General features: G+C 45.9%; 1 protein-coding gene across 1 annotated transcript in view; it reads right to left on the bottom strand.

Moving 5' to 3' along the window:
• Positions 1-10692: 10692 nt before the first annotated feature.
• ST18 (ST18 C2H2C-type zinc finger transcription factor) overlaps positions 10693-26671 on the bottom strand; it is a 66302-nt gene continuing 50323 nt past the window's right edge. Inside the window, exons 16-19 of the mRNA XM_032610545.1 lie at positions 21245-21333; positions 18028-18131; positions 15488-15631; positions 10693-13076 (exon numbers count right to left, since the gene is read on the bottom strand). Coding sequence (XP_032466436.1) covers positions 12936-13076; positions 15488-15631; positions 18028-18131; positions 21245-21333 — 478 coding nt within the window. The 3' untranslated portion in view covers positions 10693-12935. The remainder of the gene's footprint in view (positions 13077-15487; positions 15632-18027; positions 18132-21244; positions 21334-26671) is intronic.

Below are 26671 nucleotides of genomic sequence, written 5' to 3' on the forward strand. Positions count from 1 at the left end.
CAGAATAGAGGCTCTTGGCCCCGCCCTCTGTCAAAGCCCAGCAGCCAAAGGGGTCCAGTGTGGGCCTCAGGCTCATGAGAGTGACTCTGAGCTCTTGAGAGGATTTATGCAGGAGACTGGCCCTGTTATTCCTAGGTGGGAAGGCAACACATACTGAATCAGATGAAAGCCCGGCCTGAGAGAGTGGACGAAACAGAGGCCAAGGAAGGTTACAAAGTTCCCCGAGATCACACAGCTCGGGGGTAACAGAGCTGGAGTTGCAGGCCGTCCCGCTCTCGTTAGGGACAACTGCCCCCGAAGCACGAGCCTGTGACTCCAAGTCTCTGAAATCTTGATTCCGGCAGAATTATTATAGAAAACAATTTCCTAAAAATGAGAGCAAATCAAGTCTAGCTCCACCTTGGACTTCACGTTTGAAGCCCTACTTTGCCCCTGAGCTGAAGTCCCACCTTCTTTGTTGAAGTGGCCGGTGGTCTTCTCGTGGTCCCCACTTTCCCTTTCACAGTTTCATCGACTTCTCTCCGGAACCCGGGCCCTTTTGGGGTGGTCTCAACCTGCAGCTCTGGGAATTTTCTTTGAAGCTGGGGTGTGACTGTCCCAGGCGTCACTGGGAGTGTCGGGCATCCCTGGGCTGCAGGGCGGAGCTGGGATGAGGGCTGTGACGCGGGAGAAATGGAGAGTCGGTGTAATAGAGTCCAGGTTTCTGTCCCCAGCGTTACGACACCAAACCCCGATTAGAGCTCTGCACGGACCTGCCGAAGCCGGCGGGGTCGTGTGGCTGGAGCACATCCCGGGTGGACTCCGCTCCGGACAGCCACTGAGTCAGCTTCCTGGAGCTCACCACCTCCTCCTCTCTCTATCCCGCAGCCTCTCAGAGACGAGGTTACGTCGACTCGACAGCTTCGTGGATCAACCGTCCTTGGTGGATTCTCCCACAGTTCCAGGGGGCACAGTGTAGAGGGCAGAGGGCCCTTCCTTCCTGCTTGAGAGGATGCCCTGCAGGGGATCACCCCCTGAGGAAGATGCACGGGAGGTGATGTCTGTCGGGTGATCTTTGGGAGAGACAGGACGTGCCCCACTAGGACTGCCCGTTATGCTTTTTTTCTGGTCACTTCTTTGGATTCCCTAAAGTTAAAAAAATGTAGACTTTATTACCAGTTTTTTTGTTTGTTTTAATTTTTTGACCACACAGCACGGCAAGTGGGATTTAGTTCCCCTGCCAGGGAATGAACCCGTGCCCCCTTGCCGTGGAAGTGCGGAGTCTTAACCGCTGGACTGCCAGGGAAGTCCCTATTACCAGTACTTTTAGAAAAAGCCTTCACATATTTTAGGGGCTATTCAAGGACATTATTAAGAGAAAATTTTCTGGGTCTATAAAAGAGGCTGGAGATGAATTGAGTATAAATAGACGGACCAGAGCTTTTGACCAAATTCAATCAGAGAATAAGTTGGACTAATCTTCAAATAGAATATTGTGTAGGTTTGACTGGAAAGGAGTCATGACTGCGGAAGAGATGGAGGAAAAACAAATTAAAATGAGTTGTTGAAAGCTGTCATGGTCTGTGAAATCCATGTAAACTGGCCCCCCTGTTAGTGAGTTCCTCCCTACAGATCCTGTAAACCAGACCTTCTCCTAAAGAGTAAGGTGTCTCTCTGTGACAGACGCATGTTGAGCGCTAACCAGATCAGGTGTTGGAGGAATCGAGTGCAGAAACAGCCTCGCAATCCTGACGGAACATTCAGGAGAAAGATGCACTTGACGATAGGAAATGAATTTGGAATCAAGAGCATCATGGGAAATGTGCATAATTCAGTCATAGGAACAGGCTAAAAAAGGCTACTGAAAACTTGATTCACTCATTGTGTAGGGCCAGATCCAAGTGTAATTGCAGTGGAGAAATTAGCATTCCATTATGGCGTAGCGGTTTTGAAAAACTGTGTCTTGGCCAATTTGTTTCTCTAAATCTGTATAACATTATAGAACTTGAGTCAGGCGATAACATTTTTCTGGCTCTGCCTACGTAGTGCCCAAACCCCTAGATGCAAAGTAGAAAAACTGCATTCATACAGATGCAGATGTTATTAGCTCCATACCAAATACCTCACCTACAGTTTTCGTTATTATGAATCATAGTTTTACATGCTTTGGGTGAAAAAAAAAACCCAGTGATTTGCCTGTCAAGTAGGATATTTCAAGGTGGAGTGTAGAGGGTGACAGTCTTGGCTCTGGGTTACCTGTGGGAATTTGAGGATTGGGATCTTTTAGGAACCACTTTTTAAGCCCCTCAAATTCAGTCATATACATAAATGCATATAAACTTTGGGCATATGCAATCCTTTTAAGGAAGAGTCCAAGAATTGCAAACTTCTATTTTTCAGGAAGAAGAAAGACTTACCAGAGTTATAAAAATAATAAATAGAAAGTATTTTTAAAATAATGATTTTTAAAACTGCATTGAGAGGAAGGCTATTATTTGAAGAACTCTCACCCAATTCTACCCTGGATAAATGAGTCACGGGTGATGCTCTACATCAAGTGGACTCAGAGGTAGAGAGTGAGAGATGAGTACCTCAACGTCCATTCTGTTCCCACTGAGCAACAGAACTCTGAACTCCAATTTTTCGCTATGTACATTGTTATCCAAAATAAAAGATTTTGTCTAGAGTTAGCTAAGTCCACGTGACTAATTCTGGCCAATGAAAGTAAGTACCCCCAAAGTTTGTTGCAGCACTATTTACGATAGCCAGGACATGGAAACAACCTAAATGTCCAACAATAGATGAATGGATAAAGAAGATGTGGTACATATATACAATGGAATATTACTCAGCTGTAAAAAGGAACGAAATTGGGTCGTTTGTAGAGATGTGGATGGACCTAGAGTCTGTCATACAGAGCGAAGTAAACCAGAAAGAGAAAAACAAATATCGTATATTAACGCGTATATGTGGAATCTAGAAAAATGGTACCGACGAACCTATTTGTAGGACAGGAATAGAGACGTAGACATAGAGAATGGACAGTGGACACAGAGGGGAAGGGGGAGGGTGGGACGAATTGGGAGATTAGGCTTGACATAAATACGCTACCATGTGTAAAATAGATAGCTAGTGGGAACCTGATGTACAGCACAGGGAGCTCTGCGCAGTGCTCTGTGATGACCTAGATCGGGGCGGGGGGAGCGGGTTCACAAGAGGGAGGGGATATAGGTATACATATAGCTGATTCACTTCATTGTACAGCAGAAACTAACACAACATTGTAAAGCAATTTTACTCCAATAAAAAAGTAAATAAAAATATTTGTTAACAGGAAAAAAAAAGAAAGTACAAGTGTTATATGTGGTGCATGGGATGGATGGTTAAAGGGATCTGCTAAGCTTTGTGGGTCGCTTTTTTGCTCTTTTGTCATTCTTTCCAACCTTGTTTTAGTCTAGGATGCAGGTGAGATGGCTGGAGCTCTAGCAGCCATCCTGTCTCATGTGATGACCCTGAGGATGCAACCTAGTGATAGGATGAGAGCTCAGAAAGACAGATGAAACTAGAGCCACGTTGGCCTGCCGGCCATTCACCTTCCTGAATAAAGAAAGCAAGAGAGAGAGAGAGAGAGAGAAACCTTTCTGTCACTTGTATTAGGGTTTTACTGTTATGCTCAGATGAACCAAATCTATCTAATATAACTACTCTTTATTTCTATTAAATTAGAAAGCCCTAACATAATTATAGGTCATTACGATGATGGCAACTGCTTGGTGGCTCTGGCAGGAAGTTCTGCATATTTGGATTGAACATGGATGCAAAAACAATCCTGAGATTTCTCATTTCTTACTAGTTTCAATGCTTCAAAGGTATCCCTGCGACAAATACCTCACACTCGAACGCTGAGCGATTGAATGTTAACTTGGACGATAGCTGGGAATGGCTTCCTAACCCATTCCTTGCTTGTATGTGTCTCTGAAAGCATTCTGGAATGTACTTGATCTTAGCATAGTTGATTCTACTCTTTGAAACGTTTCCTTGAACTTGGTCTCCTCCCAATTTCCTTCTCGGTCACCTTTGCTCAGGCCCTCACCGTCTGCTCAGCTTTGCAAGAGCCTTGGCATCTTCCCACATCTGCCCCACCATCTACTTCCCACCCCGACCCCTCCCCTGTCCCCAGATCTGAGATTTTTCTCAATCAAGGATCCGGTTCCGGGTAGCGAGGTGGGAGAACCGTGGTGTTTGGAATCAGACAGACCTGGGTGTAAATTCTAGCGGTTCCACTTGCCAGTTGGGTCATCGGGGACAGGTTATTTAACTTTTTGCAGCCTTCAATAAAATAAAAATACAGCGGCCTCTGCCTCGTGGTGGAAGATGTCCTAAGGTCACACGGCTCAGCAGCTGGCAGCTCTGGTTTTCCTTAGACGTCCCTCCCGTGTGTTCTGCCCCAGGCCACTGCTCATCACTTTCACCGCACTCAAGGCTTACCTGTGGATCTGCTAAGGGTGGGGGCGGGGGCGGGGGTGGCGGGTGCGTTCTCATTAGCCCTTTTCACGGTGTCCAGGCTGATGTCGTTGCCACTGGTAGGTAACCGGCTTGTGCCTGCCAGGTTCGCCACACCAAGGAGCGTGTGCTGACACTGGCCACCTGGTCTCCACACGTTTCCTGAGGCCGTCCCTGTCATCTCTAGGGCCCTGGGATTCCTTAAGTCCGCAGCAGACTCGCCGCAGCTTTACCTTGGTGAGCAGAAACTACCCCCATAGTTTACCATATAAATCAACACGGCCTTCCTGTTGCAGGGTCTTCAGGCACATGGCTTTACCAGTCCGGGAAGTGCTGCCCAGGACGGTAAAGCTGCAGATCACCACCTTGTTCGTTTCAGGAAACCTGCCCCCCCATATCCACTCACATGGATATTGGCCAATCAACCTCAGTATCCGTTTGCCCTCCCCTCCTAACCAGGGTCCACGGTAAGCGATGACACCCCAAACCTTACCCAGTTAGGCTGGTCCACGGAAAGATCTGCCCTCAATGAGTAACAGCCACCTCCCCCTTCCCTTTCAGGAGCAGACGATCTCCTGCCGTGGGAACAATAAACTCAGATTCCTTTCCCACAGATGATCACCCTTGCTTAAAAGAAAAGAGATACACACGATACTTTCTGGTCCTCTAACTCCGGATCGGTTCCCTAAGCTTCTAATTCCGCATCATACACAGGTATGCACTAAAAAAATCATTCCAACGATTACTGTGATCTTTTAAAACAGAATTTGCTTCTGTAGATTGGTAATTGGTTTTAAAAAAGCGAAAATGTGTGGATTTCCAGGTTATGTGACCGTATTTGACATAGTTACAGATTTAATGGTGCGATTAGCCACTTCGGTTTTTTACCTGAACACGTAAAACTTATGTTCTCAGATGGTTTCATAATTTGGCAATTTCTCCCTCAAAAAAGCAAAGAAGGGAGAAAAAAGGCATTGTGATCTCTAAGCTGCAGAAATTCACTCTTGGTTTTTCTTCTTGAAAACTCTCAGGCCTCTTATAGAAGGAATGGTCCGATAACACCATCCAAGAGGAATGAATAGAGCCACACACGGACTTTACATTTTCTAGCAGTTACATTGAAAATAAGTACAACGAAAGGAAAATTAATTTTAAAACTGTATTTTATTCAAGCTACCATATCTAGCCTGCTTTTAGGTCCCCCTGTGGCACCAGCCAGCACGCATGCGGGCCGCTCCTGTTCAGGACACGGGAGGAGGGGCAGGTGGGCGAGGGCGGCAGGAATGACGGGTGTGGACAAGCGCGTTCTCTGGGGACTAGAAAGGGGCGCCGCGGCCGACCGGCCTCAGCGGAGCTCACGCGACTCAGCCACTGGGTGGCTCCTTTTCAAGGTGCGTGACGAGTATAATAATCCATAGCTCTCGGAACTGTGGTGAGAATTAAATCGGGTGTTCATGGCACTTGGGAAACTCCTGGTGAACACTGAGCACTGAATACACGTTAAAACAGACACGTGTGCGCGCACACACACGCACACACACCTCTTTTTAAATCCTCATGGGCGCTTGGCGGGACCCGTGGGAACCAGTCAAGCTCTGGGCTCGTCCAGGCCCAGGAATTAGCTTCCGTCGTTGCCCATGAGGAATTTGCGTGCACTTTTCATTTACATTTTTTTTTTTTCGGTGCTCGGGCCTCTCACTGTTGTGGCCTCTCCCGTTGCGGAGCACAGGCTCCGGACGCGCAGGCTCAGCGGCCATGGCTCACGGGCCCAGCCGCTCCGCGGCATGTGGGATCTTCCCGGACCGGGGCACGAACCCGCGTCCCCTGCATCGGCAGGCGGACTCTCAACCACTGAGCCACCAGGGAAGCCCTTTTCATTTACTTTTAAAAAACCATATGATACGAGGGATGGATCATTTTCCATCCTTTTTCTTCTCCCTTCCTCTCCCTCCATCCTTTCCTTCTCCCTCCCCTGCTTCTGCTCATTATTTACGTTTTTGCCACGGATGCAGGTGATTCTCTGGAGACAAAGGGCATGTGGGGAGAGCAGAAGCATTTGGTTTTCCTCTGTGTTCACAGAAGTGCCCAGGAGGGTTGTCGGCAAGGTTTGGAGTTAAGCTCTTACATTTCTGATGAGTCTAATTGAGCCACCGATTTATCCACTCACCGAAAGACGGGAGCTGTGGGTGTAACTCGTGGCTACGCAGGAACTCCTTGGGTCTGTCGAATGGTGCACCCACAGACAGCACAAAGCTTGGTTAATGTAACCCTGACAGTCCCCTGAGGAAGGTGCTGCGTGGTTTGAGGAGGGCTCTGCCTCTGAGGGTGGGATTGGCTCCTGGGGGTGTTCCCCACGTGCAGGTTTGGAAGAGATGCTCCCGGCAGAGCGCATCTCCAAGAGTTAATGGTCATTTCGGGGTGTCTGTTGTCCTGGAAGGGTGTCTCCAGCGAGAGCACGCTGAGTCCTTCCCGATCGGATACGTGTATGGTTGAGAAGCTGCTGAACAAGCACTGAAGATGTTTAAACTTTTCCGTCCTGGGCAAGGTTTTCCCGGAGTGGCAAAGGCATGTCAGGGAGACACCGGTGGTCCAGGTGTGTCAGAGCCCAGCACAGCCAGTGGTGGGCGTGGAAGCCGCTGGTCCTCTGGGCCTTGGGCCTTAGTTTTGGAATTCAGGGACTCTAGTCTTGGGGAGGAATGTTCATAATGATTTCCAGTGGCTAGAAGTTTGATCCTTTAAAAGCATTGTTGGTGTCCTGTCCCCAAAGTGCCATTCTTACTTCAAAACATCTATAATATCTAGCCCTTTCCCCCAATCCCGGATTTCATTCCAAACTGAATTAGGTAATCAGTCTGCATTTATATGTGATAATATGTATTTGAGGGGAAAACTCTGAAACAGCAACTGTTCCTTAAGAGCAGGAAATTTACATTCTCTTTATGTTTTTGCATATTTAATAACTGGTAAAGGTCGGTACAAAGTGTCCTTTTGCTTGTCGGAGGCCAATGCAAAGCTGTCAAGCATACGCAAAGCAGCTTATGACCGAACACGATAATTATGTTGTTTTGCCTTGAAAACAACAACAAAAAATGAGTTCTTTATATTTTCCTTATTTGGGGGGCAGTAATGACCCGTATCAAGATTTTCAATCCGTTTGTCAAGTCGATGATTAGGGTGTCACATTTGCACGATGTGCCGGTACAAGAAAAACACACCATAACAGAGTGGCTGAAATGTGACAGTGATGCTTCTTCGAACAACTTTGTCCAGACTGGTGATTGAACTGGCCCCTCCCGCCCACGGGCTGTAACCGGAGGCAGGTTGGGATGTTGGGAGTTGGGGGTTGGCTAGCCGGTGCTGGTGGCCTGCAGAAGGGACAGGAGCTTCTCGGGGGGTCAGAACTGGGTTGAATCCTGACCTTGGACTTATCTCTGGGGCGTCAGGCAAATTCTTCACTCTCCAAGTCTCACGATGCTGGTGGAAACACTCCGTCGTGTTGTGTCTGGGAAGCTAAGAGATTTAGGAGCTCAGGACACCAGGATGTACTGTTGTCACATCAAGATTTAGGGATATTCCACATGTCTGGGCCCAACAAATATCTTCTTTTTTTTTTTTTTTTACATTCAACTTTGGAAAACTGCATAGCAGTATTTACTATAGCTGGCCCTAAAATTCCATTCTTAGTTTTAGACTTAATAGAAATGAGTGAAGATCAACAGATATCTTTTTTGTTTTTAATTTTTATTGGAGTATATTTGCTTTACAATGTTGTGTTAGTTTCTACTGCACAGCAAGTGAATTAGCTATATGTATACATATATCCCCTCTTTTTTGGATTTTCTTCCCATAACAGATATCTTAATCTTGACTAATTCTTGTTTTCTTTCTTCCAGGTGAGACAGCATCTAACAGGTGAGTAGACAGATCCCCATGGGTTAGATCTTAAAACCAGTGGCAAGTGTTCAATCTGGCTGTGCCTTTTCCCAGTTTTCTGGTGTTGGGCAGCTTACTAACTTTTCTGAGCAGCAGTTTCTCCATCAGTATCACTGATATGATATTTACTACATAAACGTGTTTGAGGATTTCAGGAGCTGAAGCATCCAGGCATCGTTGATGGGGTCTGACAGTGCAGACAGTGATTAGCCAATTAAATCTGCTTGCTTTGTAATTAGCTGCTAAATAAAGAGAGGAAATAGCAGGGTACTATTCCCAGACCACAATACGATGGATGTAATGTGTGGAAAGAGATGTAGAAAACATGAGTTTTAAGAAGATTAGTAAAATATTTATACACCACAGCAAGTTAATTTTTAAAACTTTTTCTAGGGAGGCAAATCAAGGAATCATTTACCCTCTTCTTTTCACTCAAAACGTGGTTCCAGTAGAAGTGTCTAAGGCTCTACTTCTGTGTCTAAGGCTCTAGGGCCTTTCATGGGCTGGTGACAGGGGTTTCCATACAGCAGCCTGAAACTGATCACAGCAAAACCCATTATCAATTTTTATTTCCTACCAAGTATCAGAGGTACAGCACTGAGCACAATTTTGTTGCCTTCAGGTAGGAAATGGTAATTGTTTGAATTGATGGAATAAATTGTCTCTGATGGAAACCCGATCTTGGCATTCTTTGGTTGTAGATCTTTCTTTGGTATTCTGGGGTCTGCGTGTGGAAATTACAGTTCTTTACCTTGGATGTTTATAATATGACTCCCTTTCCTACCTACCTGGGCTTTTCGCCTCACTTCTCACTAACTTTTGGATGTTTGAATTACCTGCTCCGTGGATGACTGTCTCACCGTCATCTTCTGTACGTGCTGTTCGCGCTGTTCAATGCCTTTCTCCCGACTTGCCAGCTCATCTGTAACCAGCCCTTTCCCCAGGAAGTCAGAGGCAGGTGGTACCCCGCACAGTGTTTCCGCGGGAGCCTGTGTACCCACCACTCATTTCTCCTCCCCCACCAGGCTGAACGCACGTGGGGGCGGGCCTGGCACACACGCCTTCTGATAAAACATCTGTCGTATGAACATAGGACTCTTACTGTTCTCTTCAATTCCGTAGGACCAGTTCTCCTCTTCTGCCACGCCGAGTGACAGGGATGCAGACACTGCTCAGTGATGTAAAATCCCAGGCAGGGCGAGACGCACATTCTCTGCAAGGAGGGGCGCTAAGAACCACTGAGCAGACTTGCGACCTGTGACCCATTTACGGGATGGATCATAGGCACATCTTACACACATAAACTTGGTGATTAAAAGCAAGCTATATAAACTGTGCATTAACCCCTGTGACTCAGAGGTCTACCCAAGTACCCTGGCTTTCCTCTGGGGACCCAGACTCCCCTTCACTCGAGTTTGCTTTATCACAATGATGACATGGATTTTTTTTTCCCTCTTTTTTAACCACATTGAGTATAAACGGCAACCAGGCCTAGAGATGTGTAAAACTGAGCAGAAACGGGAAAATTAAATTAATCTGTTTGACATGAGAAGGGAAAAACATGCAAGCCAAACAGGTGCTGTCAAGAATTGATTATTTTCTGGGGCTTCCCTGGTGGCGCAGGGGGTAAGACTCCACACGCCTGATACAGGGGTCCAGGTTCCATCCCTGGTCAGGGAACTAGATCCCACATGCAAGCCGCAACTAAGAGTTCACATGCTGCAACCAAGGAGCTGGTGAGCCACAACTAAGGAGCCCGCCTTCCACAACTGAGACCCAGCACAACCAAATAAATACATAAATATTAAAAACCCCACAACTGATTATTTTCCTTGAATCTGTGTTCAACTGGCTTACAAGAATGCACGGATATACTCAGCACTCAAAGTGATGTCAGCATCAGGAGGGTGGGGCCTCTATTTTACTGCTCACTAGATGCAGGTGAATTTCCTGCCGGCACAAGCAAAGGTTTCCTGATCTCAGAGGCATCTGCTGGTTTGCACGTGTATTTACTGAACCCCAGGCTGGGGCAGCTACCAACTGGCAAAAGTCCCGTCCACTTGGGGTGAAAAAATAAGCCAAGCAGACTGGCAGACCCCAGAGCATCAGAGCGACTCACAGGCTCAGCTGTGCACTCCCCACGCTGAGCTCCTTGAGGGGAGGGCACAGTGCTTACCATGGGATGGCCACAAGTGCCTCTAGTAGCTCAAGAAAGACTACAGCAAAACTCTTATCAATTTTTATTTCCTACCATACACCAAATGTACAGCACTGAACACAGTTGGTTGCTCTGATGTAAGAAATATTAATTGTTTGAAGAAACAGTGTACAAACTACTTCAAATTAAAAAAATGCGTACATCATTGCCTTTTTGTTGTTTACAAAAGACCCAATTTACAGTATCGATCATTAACATAGTGGAAAGGAAAAAAAAATTCAGTGCACATTACAAAACAGATCAAGTACAAAGGAGGCAAATAAATACAAACATCCTTCACAGAAACGTCCTGTTCAAACTACGCAAACACAAATCAATGAACTTGAAGTCACAGTAAATTATAATAATAAATACATAGGTCGGTAAGGGGTTTCTTTTAAATTAAATAAAATATATAACAAACTTGTTAAAATATTTAGCAAATTAAACTTTTGTCTTTGTAATAAGTGAACTCATCTGTGTGCATCTATCAGGGACTGTGTAGCAAAATGTTTGCAAGTACATAACTTTAATAGAAAATTTTGTTTGGTGTCCCGTTTATAATAGACAGCACACACGGTAGCTTTTTTTTTTTTTTAAAGTTGATTTTTAAATACCCACCGTTCCTACCTAAGAACAGACATCTCATTTTCACTAGACTAAGAGTCAGGGTTCAAATGGACCCCAAACCAAAGATAAGCCCCACTTAATACAGAACAATGACCAGGATCATGGGGTGAAATCACCGTGGACGGTGCTGTAGTTTGTGCAGTAACGGTAATAACAGTGGAAAACATCAAGCCTGCGAGCGCCATCGCATTCAGTCTACACACCCAGGAGGCTAAGAAAAATAAACACTTCGTTACAGCACAGAAATCAAGCCCATTTACACAGAGGCACGTTGCACACCCGGGGTGTGTGCACAGCAAAAAGGCAGTTTAGCTGGTTGTCTATACCTTTTTCTTAAAAAAAATAAATATAAAAAAACTTTTGAAACAATGCTTAACTACTTTACAATCCCTGAAATAGACATTGCCTTTCCTATAGCAACTACTAAACTCTGATCCACCCAGAAATGCGAGACTGTGGGCTCAATTTCGTGTCTGTGAGTGTGTCTGTCTGTGGGTTGTGAGTGTGTGTGCTTTGTAGCACTTGTTGTTCTGCAGAAGGACTTCTGTCAAACTGAACGCTGTCTGGCTGCCTAAGGAGGCTGAGACAATGTCGCCAGTGTTTCAAGCAACGACTCAGATCTGGGTACCATTTTTGCATGCGTGATTATATTTTCCATTTCTTCCCAGTCAACCCAGTAAGATAAATGCTATTTCAGGGGATATGGTATCCACACAGTTTTCCATTTGGATGCGTTTACATTTGCTAAGTACAAATCTACATCAATATCGTCCCTTGTATATTGTGACAACGTGTGGCAGGAAAGCCTGGCTGGTCACGTCAAGCCTTACTTCTCATCTCAGGGTCAGAGCTGCCCACTGTCTGGTGTGACTTGAAAAACAAATGGACAAACCTGCATCACTGAAAAAGCTTGTTTCTTTAAACCATTTCAAATAAATAATTAAGATGAATTGAAACCGTACAGCCAAGTCGAATACTTTGCTGATTGCTATGTTTAATTATTGCTAACAGATTTGGAACGGGCTGTTTTCCAGTCTACTGTGCTTCTGTGAGGGCGCACATCCCACGAGTGGGCGCCTTTTATCTTGCTGTCCCTCCTGCACACCTTACCTAAGCCTGTTTATAAACACAAAGCCAGTGAAGGTGGGACAGGGGTTGGGGTAGAAGTGTGCAGTAAAAGTCAAACCGGACCACAGTGCAGTCCGGAGACAAGGATTTCCTTCATTCTTGTCTGTCTTCTCCTTTAAACCCAGCAAGGTATGTGATTTGAGAAGAGCATTTCTATTTAAATTCTATTGGAAAATAAATTAATAAACACACTTGTAAAAATATGGCAGACTTCAAAATGCAATTAAAAGATAAAAAAACTCTTTGATTAGAAATAAATAAAATATAAAAATGTCACGTTTATTTTACATATACTGTACAAAAAGAACCCAAAAGAGTGCAATGAAGAAATAAAAGGAAAGCATATGAAAATAAATAAGATCTAATATTTGACTGCATTGCTTTTCATCCAAAGAGTCTATCATAGGTTTTCTTTCCTTTTCACGTTAGCTGGGGTGGGGGGAAATTAGTGCAATGTTGCAATTGTAGATGCAGTACGGCGCCTGCCTGCCTTAGCGGCCGGGGGCCCTCCAGATCCATACACGCGGCTGCCGGTGGAGAGTCTGCAGCCCGTGGCGCTGTGCTCCTACACGTGGATGCCCTTCACCGCCTGCTTGATGCTCTCCAGCAGAGCCTTGCATTCTGGGGAATAGTCCCGCTCCAGATTGCTGTACATGTCTGTGAGCGTGTTGACATACGCTTCAAAATTCTGCTCACTGATGGGCCCCTGAAGGAGGACAAAGCACATGGCATCAGTCACGTGACCCAGGCTGCTGGGAAAAGGGGAGCAAGTCCACGGGGGTTACCGTGACTCTGGCATCAGGGAGGGATGCAGGCGGCTGTGCGCTCTTCACTCAGTTAATGGGGTGAGCGCCACTGCCCGTATTTTGGGGTCAGTTTGGAGCCACACCAGGTGGAGGTCTCGCTGCTGGGCTGGGCCCTTCCCAGCTGCACCTTCCTCCTGAGAGGGGCTCTCGGCCTCCCTCACATGCACGTGCTCAGCATGGAGACCTCGTCTGCAGAAGGCGGGTGTGGGCCAGGCAGGAGGAGGGCTCTGCTCGTCCAGAAGCTTCCTCTGACAGCCCTGGGCCGGGGTTTCAGGGCTGTGAGGCTAGACAAGGTGTCACCAGCTGTCTGGTGGGAACTGTCCTCTTTCATCGTCAGACTCCTTTGTCCATCTCCGCCTTGAGGGTCCTAGCTAGGTTTTCCCCCTCTCTCTGTCTTTCCAGGTGGAATACGGGATTCACAGAGTCCGGTCTGTTCACGCCCTGCTCTTTGCTTGTGTGTGGGCACCTCCTGTCCCTAACGTGGTGGCTCAAATAGAGCGGCCCCTCGCAGCGTGGAAACTGCACGAGTGGAAGGAACAAGCGGCCGGGGGAACTGCCGCTCCGCCACTTCTTGGGCCTGCATTTCCCAGCTTTTTGGAAACGTGCCTTACTTACTGCACAAGAAGCGTGGAAGAAGGGACTTGTAAAAGGCCTCAGTGCAAAGGAACGAAGGGTATTACTGTGATTGCTGCTGCCGAAGAGCTCGGCTTTCTCAACGTGGAGCTGATTTCATTGTGCCCAGCCAAGCACTGACTCCACCAGCTGCCTGACGCTGCTCTCCGTTCCCTTGTCATTTCTGCCTTCGCCGTGTCACGAGTTTCTAGCTGGACGAGGACCCGGATGGCAGAGTGATAAAGGCCACCTCGCTTGTGCAGGCTTTGGAACCTCCATCAAATGACGTAAGGCTCAGAGCCTCCAATCCCTCCCCCATAAGATGGGAGACCAGTGCTCTAAATAAATTGTGAACATTTAGTGGGACCTGCCCCCAAATCACCGCGAGAGTGCCTTGTATGAAACTATACAAAGTACAACTTATCTTGCATGGTAACAGTGATTTTTATGGCGCCACTGAAGAAAAAAATATTACAGAATACGAATTTGAAGTATGAGAGAAATGTTAAGAAATAATATAACAAAACAAGAAATAATATAACAATAATATTCAATAATTACCTTAATACTGGCCATAAAGTAATCATTTATTTTCCTTTGGGTTCTTTTTTATTACATTATTGATTTTTTAAAAAAAATATTGTTTTCTTTTTCTTATTGTCAGGAGACGTATTTGGAATTGGTGAAGATGAGGGCTCCATGCTGGGAAGTTGGACAAATTGCGAGATTTCTTGCTTTCAGGAAAACCAATCCTATTTCTTTATTAAATGGCTGCTTTTTCAAACCCTTCTGTATATAAAACTTGCAGCTTTAGAAAACTTGTCCTAAACATGCCTGTACTGAGGAAATGGAAAGCATTCAACAATGCAGCCCTCTTCCAAATGTTTATTATATTTATGAAAATGTAAAGGAAACCAATTTTCTATGAATTTTAAATAGTTGCAATGCCTCAAGCATATGTTTAGGTTTTGGAAATAGGATTCCTTGCTCACTCTTGTGCTTTTTATTCTATATGAGGAGTACCTATATATATGAAGAACATACTTAGGTAAAGACGCAGACGTAGAGAACGGGCTTGAGGACACGGGAAGGGGGAAGGGTAAGCTAGGACGAAGTGAGAGAGTGGCGTGGACATACATACACTACCAAATGTAAAACAGATAGCTAGTGGGAAGCAGCCGCATAGCACAGGGAGATCAGCTTGGGGTTTTGTGACCACCTAGAGGGGTGGGATAGTGAGGGTGGGAGGGAGAGGCAAGAGGGAGGAGATATGGGGCTATAGGTATACGTATAGCTGATTCACTTTGTTATAAAGCAGAAACTAACACACCATTGTAAAGCAATTATACTCCAATAAAGATGTTAAAAAAAAAAAAAAGAAAGCATGGGTCTCAGATTGTGTAAGCCACGTTAGCAAGCTTTCCATTTGGAAACAAATTTTGAGAGCAGAAACTTTGGCCTCCAGTTTTCATTTTCCATTATAAACTTAGTTTCAGATAAACCCTCATCATCTGTGAATGGCTCCTGCGGTATCAGAAGCCCTTGGTCGTGACATAGGGTTAACGTAAATATCCATAACGTTCCCAGGGATGAAGTGTGGGTGGCCCGTCCCCTCGGAGCCGACTTTCCGCCCCAGCCCTGGGTGACGGCTCGCCAGCAAGGGGAGCCCTGGGTCGGAGCCGCGTGGCCTCAGACTCACCATCTGTGGGAGCTGGATGTCAGCGAGGCTGGAGATGAGGGCTTGGCTCAGGCCCGCCAGGTCCTTCAGCAGACTCTCGTTGCTCTGTTCTATCAGTTTGTTTTCCTCCTCTATCGTCTTTAAGTTGCTCTCCATAGACGTGATCTGAAAGGGAAAGAACTTGGGAATGTGGGAAGCAGGGTTTGGAAGGGCGGGGCTTCAGCGGGGTCCGGCGCTGATCAGGCCTATGGCCGCCTGTCCTCAGAAAGCGGCAGCCCTGCCCGCCCCCCGCCCCCCTCCCCTTCGCTCTGAGGGCCGGAACCACAGCCCCAAGTGCGGCTCTTCAGCCCAGATTCTCCCACTTCTGCAGATCCACACCTCCACGTGGCTGTAAGGCGGACTTCAAGGGCAAACCTTCGCTATTACCCAAACCCTCCCTACACAGCCCCCTCCTTCCCAGCTGATGGCAACTTGCTCGCTGCCCAGGCCTGGGAGGCGTCCCTAACAGCGCTTTCTCTCGCACTTCATGTCCACTGGGCTCCCCCGTCAGAGGGCCCAGGATGGAGACGGTGCCCACCTGCACTGCTGCTCCCCAGGAGCAGCCGCCGTGGTGACTGTGACCCCTTCTCAGGGGCGGCCCTGCACCCGGCTGGGCACCACCCAATCTCTTGCTGACCTGTCTTCACCCCACCTACCCACGCGGGTCTCTTCAAATGTCAGGCAGATCGTAGGTCAAATATGATCGTGTTAACCCTTGGCTCTAAACCCCGTAATGGTTCTGCGTTCATTCAGAATAAAAACCAACGTCTTAAAAAGGGCCTGGGAAGCCCTGTGTGTCCCCGGGGACCCACCTCCTATAACCCCCAGGTCACTGACCTGCAGCCACACTCACTCTGCTATTTCTCAAAACGCTGGGCCTTCTCAAGGGTTAGGGGCTTGGCACTGGCTGTTTCTACTGTTGCAAACACTCCTCCCCCTTCCTGTTTGGCTAATGGCCTCAGCTCCTCGAGTCTGGCCACATGTTTCCTTCTCTCCTCTCTGTATTGAACCCTGGCTGCTTCTCCCCATGCCCTGCCCTCGTGCGATGTAGTTTATCGCTTCTGATTTTTTGTTATCGTTTACCTCCCCTTCTAGACTGTAAGCTCCATGAGGGCAAGGCCTTTGCTTTCTTCACGAACGTTCTCAAGACAAGTTCTCATGATTGCGAGAACCACGCATGACGCTCTCTTTGTAGCTTGGATTGCTATTAATGGAAGATTATGACAGTGGTCACGCAGAAACTTGCTTTTCAGATGGACTGAAAGCTTCTGTTTTAGGCCCCTGTGAGTGAAGACTTCTGAGAGTCAGTAACCTCAGTGGCCCAAACCCCACGTTTCAGGAAAGGAGAAAAGGGAGAAAGACACTTCAACTTAACATTGTCTCATTCTTTTCCTTCTGATTTATTGCAATAGAGTTATTGTGAGTGTTTTTAAAAATCCTGGACTGGAGAGTTCCCTGGTGGTCCAGTGGTTAGGACTCGGTGCTCTCATTGCTGGGGCCCGAGCTCGATCTCTGGTCGGGGAGCTAAGATCCCACAAGCCTTGGGGCACGGCCAAAAACCAGACAAACAAAAAAAGACAAAAAACAAATCCTGGACTGAACTTTTAATTTCCTCGTGGGTAAATTTAATCAGGGGCTGGGGCAGACCCAGGAGAATGCAGAATTGAGAAATTGCTTGAATTTTCAATAAAGAATGTCAGGAAAATCTGGGAAAAGATCCATTTCTATCAAAGACTGACTCATTCAGAGGTGTTCTAGAAAAATTAAATTTAAAAAGTTGCATTGTTTTACTTGAATTTCCAATAAAATTAAGGCCTCCCATATCTTCTCATGACGGTTCTTCTAAAGCACCACATACTCCAGAGGCTCTGCAATTATAGGAAGATCGTCTTACTTGCTGATAAAGCCTTTGGTGAACCCAGGACAAAAACGTGAGCAGTTTGGCCTACAGCTGCCAAACCAGTGATTGTCCAGCGTGATCCATGTATTCAAGCCTTCACAAGGATCGTGTACAGGAGACACACTCTGTGTGTTCATTGCAAAAGATCCGTATGTTTTTCTTAAAATTTATTTTATTTATTTATTTTTGGCTGTGCTGGGTCTTCGTTGCTGCGTGCGGGCTTTCTCTAGTTGCAGCGAGCGGGGGCTACTCTTTGTTGCGGTGCGCGGGCTTCTCTTGTTGTGGAGCTCGGGCTCTAGGCACACGGGCTCAGTAGTTGTGGCACGTGGGCTCAGTAGTTGTGGCGCACAGGCTTAGTTGCTCCACGGCATGTGGGATCTTCCCGGACCAGGGCTCGAACCCGTGTCCCCTGCATTGGCAGGCGGACTCTTAACCACTGCGCCACCAGGGATGTCTGATAAGTTTGTTTTTTATCATAGGGTTTAATAGTTCAATGTGTTCCCTCCATTTAGGACTATGATTACCTAAAGATAACTCATTGCTCTCCTGCCTTCTCCTTTCCTCCATCCCTTCCCTCACTGCTTCCTCCCTTCCTTCTTCCTTTTTTTTTTTTTTTTTTTACCTGCGTCTGGAGTTTCATCATATCTGCTTCAATTTTAAGGTTGGACTCATTGAGTTCCTTTATTTCTTCATCCAAATGCCTAATTTCTTCATCACTCTCTACACCTGTAAAAAGTCAGACTCTTTTAGTTCAAACAGAAAATAAGAGACTGAGACAAATCTGAGCCCTTTTACACTGAGTTTGTGGTTTGCTAAGTGAAAATGAGATTTTAATCTATAACGTTGAATTTTTACCCATATTCAAGATTCTTAAAAAGTGGGTTCAAAGAGTTGCAGGATTTTCTTCCTTAGTAAGAAATGCCCCAGCGTTTAATGTAGGTCTGCTGTGTTCCAGGTCTGCTGCTGGACCCTGTGGGGCAGGTGTCATCACCCTTCCTTCCCCCCACAAAGGCCAGAGCTTCACAGAGGTTAAAGGAGGCCACGGTGACCCCCGACGGGGCCGCATCACCTGCCCCGGGGCCAAAGGAAGGGGCAGAGCCTGCCTGAGCTCCAAAGCCCGGGCATTCTCTCTTGTGCGATGCTGCCAGGACAGGAAGACCTGGATGGTGCTGAGTAACGACCAAACGCATGGGGTCTTATGAGCCATTATTAGAGGCAGAGGGGGGTCCTGGCAGGTGGGCTCGAGCCCAGGGACACACAGCTCGGCTTCTCCCCGGACCAGGATCAGAAGCAAATGGCGTCCGGGGAGAGTGTGGCTTTGGAGTTTGAACGCTGCCTGGCTCCTGTTCCTGAACTTGCGTCACTTACTTCACGTCCTTGTGCTTCAGTAAAACGTTGTGAGAATCAACGCAATAAAACATAAAGTGCTGAACATACAACGGGTTCTCAATGCACGGGAGTTATTTTCCCATCATTCTTTTAGAGAAGGAATATGAATACATTTTAAAGATTTTAAAAAGCTGGGAAGAGGAGCTCATGATCAGGATGCCAGAAGCAGGATTTAAGGTCATTTCAACAGTCCAGAATGATGACTCTAAACCAAGAGATGACAATTCAGCGGGATAAATGCGAATGCCAGCATTTAGATTTAGTGAGACCAATGCGTGAGCAGAGCCGACAATCTGTGCGAAACAGCTCTAGGCTCTGGTACTCTCCTGGGTCGCTGGAGCACAGTTCACCTACTGAAGGTGGACCTCACACGCTCCACGGCCCAGCAACGCCGTTCCTAGGCACACACCTGAGACAAACCTACAGCAGCAGGATGTGTAAGGTGCACGTGGTATATTCTTCACGGAAGCACAACCTGGAAACAAGCCACTCTTTTTAAGAGTCACACACGGATTTAAAAGATGGAGTGATGCTTTCAGAGAAATAAAGTAACAACAGGTCACAGTCCCCGGCTTGGTTCTACCCGTGTGCTAAAGACGCCATCAGATAAAATCCCCAAAGCAAAGTAATTGTTTTGCCTTTGTTTCCCAGATGTGTCAGGATGGTCTTCGAAGGAAACAACACACGCCTGAGATAGTGCTGGTGAGAACTCAAGAAAAGTACTCAAGAATCAGAGGGACACAGGAAGATCCAATATAGACCTCAGCTCAGCCACTGTGTGTATTAACTGTGGTCGGGGGTTGACACTAGGAAGGCATGTAGAGAAACAGAGATAGAGATGCTAAATTAAACCATGTGGATCCTCCACAAAAATACCATTCCGAGGGTACAGCAGAATTTAAGGATTCAAACATAGGTGCCCAGAGCTTGAAATTTGATAGAGGGCTTATACCAGGAGCACACACACACACACACACACACACGTGCAGGCTCATACAAAAAACTATCATTTTCAGGACTGAAGCGCAAAAGTTCAGCCAGTGCACCCTAATTCATCAAAAGTCTCATCGCTTGGCTTTCTCTGCTGGAGATCCTTATTAAAAAGTAAGGTAAACCTAAGACATGGACACCACTAAATTAACTGAATCAGCCTGATTTTTAAAACAATTAGCACCTGCAACACCACATTTACACTTTTATTTTCTCACAGCAATCAAAACTCCAACTGAAAAATCAGTAGCGTTGGGGTGGGTTCGGCACAAATGCAAAATCTTAGATATTTTTCTGAGAACCAGAAGACAGAATTTTCTCTGAACTCTGTTCTCTGCAGACCTGAGCATAAACGAGAGCAGAAAGGCATTTTGTCCAGTAGCAAAAGAACATTACATACCTGTTTGTCATGCTGTGTTTATATTCCTTTTTATGTATGAAAAAAAAATCGTCCTGCTCTAGACTGACCTTTCAACCTACAAGTTTCTGGAAAAATAACACACCAGTCAACACGCACATCTGAAGGCGGCTAATTCCGAATTTGACTCTCTTTTCTCGTGACCTAAGTCATCTTCTCAAGATACCACTTGTGTTCACAAGCCTGAGTATTCCCAGGAAACTTTATTCTTCAAGCACCCTTTGTCACATGTCGCCATGCTCTGCTAACTGCCCTAATCACATCACCTGTGAATCTGACCCCCAAGGGTGACAGAGGCAGCATGTTCCACTCTCTCATCATCCCTATGAAAAATCCAAGATGGAAATTTTACCCTCATAACATAATACTGCCAAACATTTAAAACTGATCCCTGAAAAAGAAGTTCTGTACCTTCTTTTTTCTCAAAGATGGCTAAAGTATTCCTTATTTGTATCTTTTATTTAAGTTTTGGATCTCATTTAAATCTCAACACATTTTGAAATAGCTCCCCGAGCTCCACTCTCTGTGCTGTATGTCACTAGAGGCCACTAGAGGTCACAACAAGGTCACTGGGCTATTCTCTGAAAACATCACACAGTATACAAATATACATATTTCAGCATTTTAACATTGTCATCAGGAACTCTAGCCCCCATGACCTAATACATTACAGCAAACAAGCCCCCTTCCCCACCTACAGGTGACTGACGAGTTCGCACCAGGACTCTGGCCTGTCCTTCGAAATAGCTCTTGGTCCCTATGATGAAAGTGATGGAACTCTGATATATCAGAGCCATTTCCAAACCAACTAGTCAGTCACCCCTATGTCACTTGCGATCAAGGAAAAAAAAAAAAAAAAAAGTAAGGAAAAAACCCAAGAGATTGTTCTTTAGAGAAAGTTATAGTTTAGTTCAAATTTGAGGAAAGCTTCCTTCTTGCCTAGTCAAATAGCACTTCCCGCACGGAGGATGGTTTAGACATGGGACCCGCCGGAGACCAGGGTCCAGACCTCGGGGGTGGCCGCCCCGCCCCGCCCTCTTACCTCCAGATGCTTTGACCTTGATGGTCATTAGTTCTTCAGAGACCTTGCCCTTCTTGATGGCTTGTGCATTGAGAGGACATCCAGATAAGCTGTGAGAAGAGAAATTATACCGATGTGTGAAACACATATTACTTCTCACAAAAATTAAAATTCTGTACTCACTACTTACTCTTTAAGTCTTTGCCTGCCTACTCATTACATTACAACCTGCAGTCTCTGTGCAGAACGTAACAATATCTATTAAAACAAAAGCAAAATCCCTCAAATAAAGTGTTTTGTGTTTTTTTCTCAAATCAAAATACAAATAGCTACTGTTGATAATTATCACTGAATTAATTTTGTTAAAATGTTACTACTTTGCATTCATGTAAGGGCCTTTTTTTAGTAGTGGTTACTTTATTCACCGTAAATGTAAAACGGTATGTATACATTTTGCATAAGACTTGTTCCAGATGAGTCAAAAATGCCATGAATAATAAATCTAGTTCTTCCTGTCTGTATACACACTGTCATTTGATCTTTACAGAATGACTCAAATTGATACAAGCCCAAAATAATATCCCTCCCCCCCGCTTCATGGCAAATCCAGTTTGGGTAGGGGCAAGTTTCGAATTTACTCTTTAACTTGTAAACATCATTTTTCATTAAAGAATCTCTACCTGAAAGGAACAGAAAAGACAGGGCTGTAGGTGTATTTAAGCAGCCTCACTGCCCAGGCAGTGCGCTGCCCGGCAGGCTCTTTATACGCTTTTCCTGAAGAGCCACCCCCTTCACACCTGCGTCCTTCCTGTAATGTCATGTTTTGTTTAAATTACACCAAAATGATAATGACAACATTGAACGATACTCGTTTCCTGTAGCACGTGATGAGATGGTTTTGTTGCTCTATGCAGCCATTCATTCTTTTGTCATTTGGTTATATTTTTGGAGATACCATTTTAAAATAAAATTAAAAATGATAATTAGCCATTGAAAATATTTTTTCCCAGAGAAATTTGATTACAATTCATGCATGAAACAATCATTTTCCATCCAAAGATTGGAACACTTGGCAGAGTGAAAGGAGAATATTTCTGAAACAAAGCCCTTCATAAATGTTTGCAGAATGAATATTTTTCTTAAGAATTTAAAATTGGTCTATATTAAGATTATATGAAATAAAACAATAATAGATATGTAATACTACATATAAAAGGAAGGCTCTGTGGGTTGCCAAGATTTGATAAATTATGAAATATTTTACACAGGAAAAGAAAATAATGGAAAAGCACAAACTGAACTTTGAACCTGACTTTCCTATTTTGGAAGCTGCTCACTGAAAAGAGTGGCCTTTATAGGCTACATTATCTTCTTTTTCTTTTCCTGGAAAGTTTGAACAAGTTTGTCTTGTCTTCTGTCACATATTGTGTTCTGACAAATGGTTACAAACAGGAGTAATGGTTGGCTGGTAAACTGGATTTTAAAAGTCACCTGTGGGAGGTTTGTAACAAGATGGATGTTAATACCTCCCAAGAACTTCTGTCTCTCCCGTCAAGGGTCTGCACTGTTTAGACAACACAGGGTGAGCGTCCAGGGGGGACAGCCGTGTGGAATGCTAGTGAAACTCCACAACCACGTGCGTTAGAACCGAGTACAGTTAAGTGACGGGAGGGAGGCTTTGGTCTAAAAAATGCCACTGGATGGGCTTCCCTGGTGGCGCAGTGGTTGAGAGTCCGCCTGCTGATGCAGGGGCCGTGGGTTTGTGCCCCGATCCGGGAGGATCCCCCGTGCTGCGGAGCAGCTGGGCCCGTGAGCCGTGGCCGCTAAGCCTGCGCGTCTGGGGCCTGTGCTCCGCGGCGGGAGAGGCCACAGCAGTGAGAGGCCCGCGTGCCACAAAAAAAAAAAAAAAAAAAAAAAAAAGTAAAAAATGCCACTGGATGTTCTGTACCTCCCAATGTGGTTCTATCTTCCAGGATATAAAACAAATCCTAAATTTAAGAAAACTGGGGCAAGAAAATATTTTTAATGTCCTCTTTCCTTTTGAGGATGCCACATCCTCCACAAGGCTCAGCCTTGCCTCTCAGGAAAACAGGGAGGTTGGCTGGGCGTCCCCTTTGGGGTTCGGGCTCCGTTCTGTAAGGCAGGAGAAACATGCTTTATATGGCTTGGACCAAATTCACAATTCTATGAAGGCAGGGAAAGACAATTTTTTTTTTTAAAGATTAAAAAAAAATTTTTTTAATTTATTTATTTTTAAAATTTATTCATTTATATATATATTTTTGGCTGCATTGGGTCTTTGTTGCTGTGTGCAGGCTTTCTCTAGTTGCAGTGAGTGGAGGCTACTCTTCGTTGCGGTGCGCGGGCTTCTCATTGCGGTGGCTTCTCTTGTTGTGGAGCACGGGCTCTAGGCACGCGGGCTTCAGTAGTTGTGGCTCGTGGGCTCTAGAGCGCAGGCTCAGTAGTTGGGGCGCACGGGCTTTGTTGCTCCGCGGCATGTGGGATCTTCCCGGACCAGGGCTCCAACCCGTGTCCCCTGCATTGGCAGGTGGAGTCTTAACCACTGCGCCGCCAGGGAAGCCCCAGGGGAAGGCAATTTAAAACTATATCTTCATCTGCCCTGTTACAGTAAAACAGCAGGTGACAGATCTGTGTGGTGGACATCATTGTTTATAATACGTTAGTAAACCTCAATAAAATTACAGTTATGGCGTGGCACTAAATGAGTTCTATTAGTCACAGGACTTCTGGTTTTAAAGCTGCAGACATCCATAATGATGTGTATTTAATATAATATCATTTGTCTTCTCAGTTGCTATTCTTTCAAAGTGGAAGTCTGTAACATGAAGTCTTAAAGAAAGGTTTTAAAGTAATTAGTATGTAAACAAAATGCTGATGTAATGCACAGGTAATTGTTCTCAGCCATCCTCTAAGGTAACTTTTGTAATTATTCCCATTTTGCTGAATCTTAAATGGGAAAAGTTTCAGAACTTGCTTTAGAGGACGGCTGAGGAAAGTCTGCACGAGTGCCTCGTGGTCGGGAGGATCCAGGAAACACCAGGGATGGGCTGGTACCCAGCTCGGGAGAGGGGCTCTGGGGCCCCGATGCTGTGAGCTGTGCAGGAGGGGGGCAATCCCTGAACTTCCCTGTGCTCTGATTCTTCTGTCAACTGAGGGTCACCGCAGTCCCTGTAGCTTACAGGGTTTGTACGGGTTTAAAGGGGTAAGCCATGTGAGGAACTCAGAACAGGCTGTCTGCTAGGACAGAGCAGCCTGGAACAGCAGTTGGCCTTTGGCAGTGACGGGAAAGAGAACAGAACAAGTCAGGACGTCAGGGTTGAGAACAGGACAGATAAAGGTGTATCGTAGGTCAGTACGTGTGATTCCAGCATGTCAGTCCTACTTTAATGAATTACTGCATAGCTACATATATATTAATATAATTGTACAAAAGGGAAAGGAAATCGTCTGTGCTGAACACCTACTAGGTACCAGGCAATAAGCCAGGTATTTTATTATCTTATTTGTTTAAATCCTACACATAGTAAAGAAAAGCATTCCACCCCAAAGAGAATACCCCAGGTTAAATTTGGGCTCTTAAATCCTTTGAGTAGCAAGAGTGAAAAACAGTGAAATCTGAATTATTCATTTGTCTGAATTCTTAACTGTTTTTCTTCTCCTAGAAAATAATATCTCTGCATTAATACTGCAGCCCATATTTCTGAACTCATAATTTCCTTTTCTTATTATGAAATAAGTAGTAATGTACACAGATACATACAACGTGTATTTGCAGTTGAAAGAATGCCCTTGAGGGGCATACCTTGAATTTACCTTCAAACACAGAACGCGCTTTGAAGCTTCACCTGCCCCATAGCAACAGCTGTGTCCTGTCCCGCAGAGACAGCCATTAACTCCAACTGCAGGTGAAAAATTTCCTAGTTTTTTAAAACGTGATTTTGCTACACGTTTTTTCACTTTGTGGGACAGAATCCCACCACACGTATCCCGCAGCACTCTGTCTCACTCAACACCTGCTCCAAGTCCGCCCGCGGTGCCTTTGCATCCACACGGATCCGAGGCCCTGCAGGTGGAGCCACTCCTGTGCCCTGCGCTGCAGGGGCCAAGGTGGCGGGCAGGCGGTCCCCAGCCTGGAGCCGGGAAGACGACACGTCCGTCTCCATCTCCGGGTGCAGGAGAGCCTCTGGGACTGAGCCTGGACGCCTGGCGGCTGGACAGCAGGGCACCCTCACCAGCTCCCTTACATCTGAGGCATCAGCTTCCTGACATGGTTCTACCAATTCCTCTTCCACTTACAGCTCTGAGGGTCCCTGCAGCTCTACACCCTCACCAGGCCTGGCGTCATCATGTAAAACCACTCCAGGATTTTTCAAGAGAAATCTGTGTTCTAACTGAGGGATGCACTCGCCACCATCCGGCATTAATATTTCATTATCGATGTCAACATGGATATGACAGGGTCCGGGGTGAGAAAGCACAGCTGCTGTGCAGCTATGAGGCTCACTTGATGTGTGACTGTCCTTCCTGGATGGGAAACGACGGTACAGACCCAGAAGAAAACAACGTGCGCTATTGTGAACGTGACCGGGCATCTGAGAACCATCAAAAAATAAACCACCTAAAGAGATCAGGTTTCCTCCATAAGCAGGTGTAGCTCTTGGAAGACTTCATCTCCTCACACCGTTGGTGTGCACCTCGAAAACGGAACCAGCTCTGCTCTCCTGGCATCCTGCCCATAAGCAGAGCTTCAGGACTCGCGAAGCTTTGTTAGATCCTAAATCTGCATCGTGTGCCACAGCCCCACGACCAGAGATGTGTGCAGTGAACCTTCTAGCCCCGCTCCTTATTTTGTTTTTTGGCAGTGCCGCTTGGCTTGTGGGATCTTAGTTCCCTGACCAGGGAACGAAACTGCACCCTTGGCAGTGAAAGCGTGGAGTCCTAAGCACTGGACCGCCAGGGAATTCCGCTAGCTCCTCTCCTTGATGGAGAATGTGGACAAAAGTCTGGTTTAAGATCAGTGCTCCTGACAAAGAGCCTGGTTGACATACATGCCACTCAATGATGAAGGAACTGAGTCCTTGTGAAGCTAGAAAGAGTTTTCTAAGTCTCTCTTGTCCTCCGTGTACTTAGTAATCGCTGTGTCCTTTTCTTTCTGGCCGCTGGGGATGACTCACAGCTTCCCAGCTGCAAAATAACTACCATTTGGTCTGAAATGGAGCCAGCTGACGAGCAGAAGGGCATGACATAAACACGTAAAGTGAAAGTTTACGATCACATAACAGAAGTGAGGAGCTATCACCACTTAGAACTGAAGTGAACCACTGACAGAACCATTAAAAAAAGCAGCACAAGCAGTATTTTAGAATAAAAAACCACAAGCACAGTTTCGCAAGTGGTTGAAAATCGTGCAGTGAATTTCAGAAATAG

The sequence above is a fragment of the Phocoena sinus genome, chromosome 17, assembly GCF_008692025.1.
Source record: "Phocoena sinus isolate mPhoSin1 chromosome 17, mPhoSin1.pri, whole genome shotgun sequence".
Taxonomy (NCBI): domain Eukaryota; kingdom Metazoa; phylum Chordata; class Mammalia; order Artiodactyla; family Phocoenidae; genus Phocoena; species Phocoena sinus.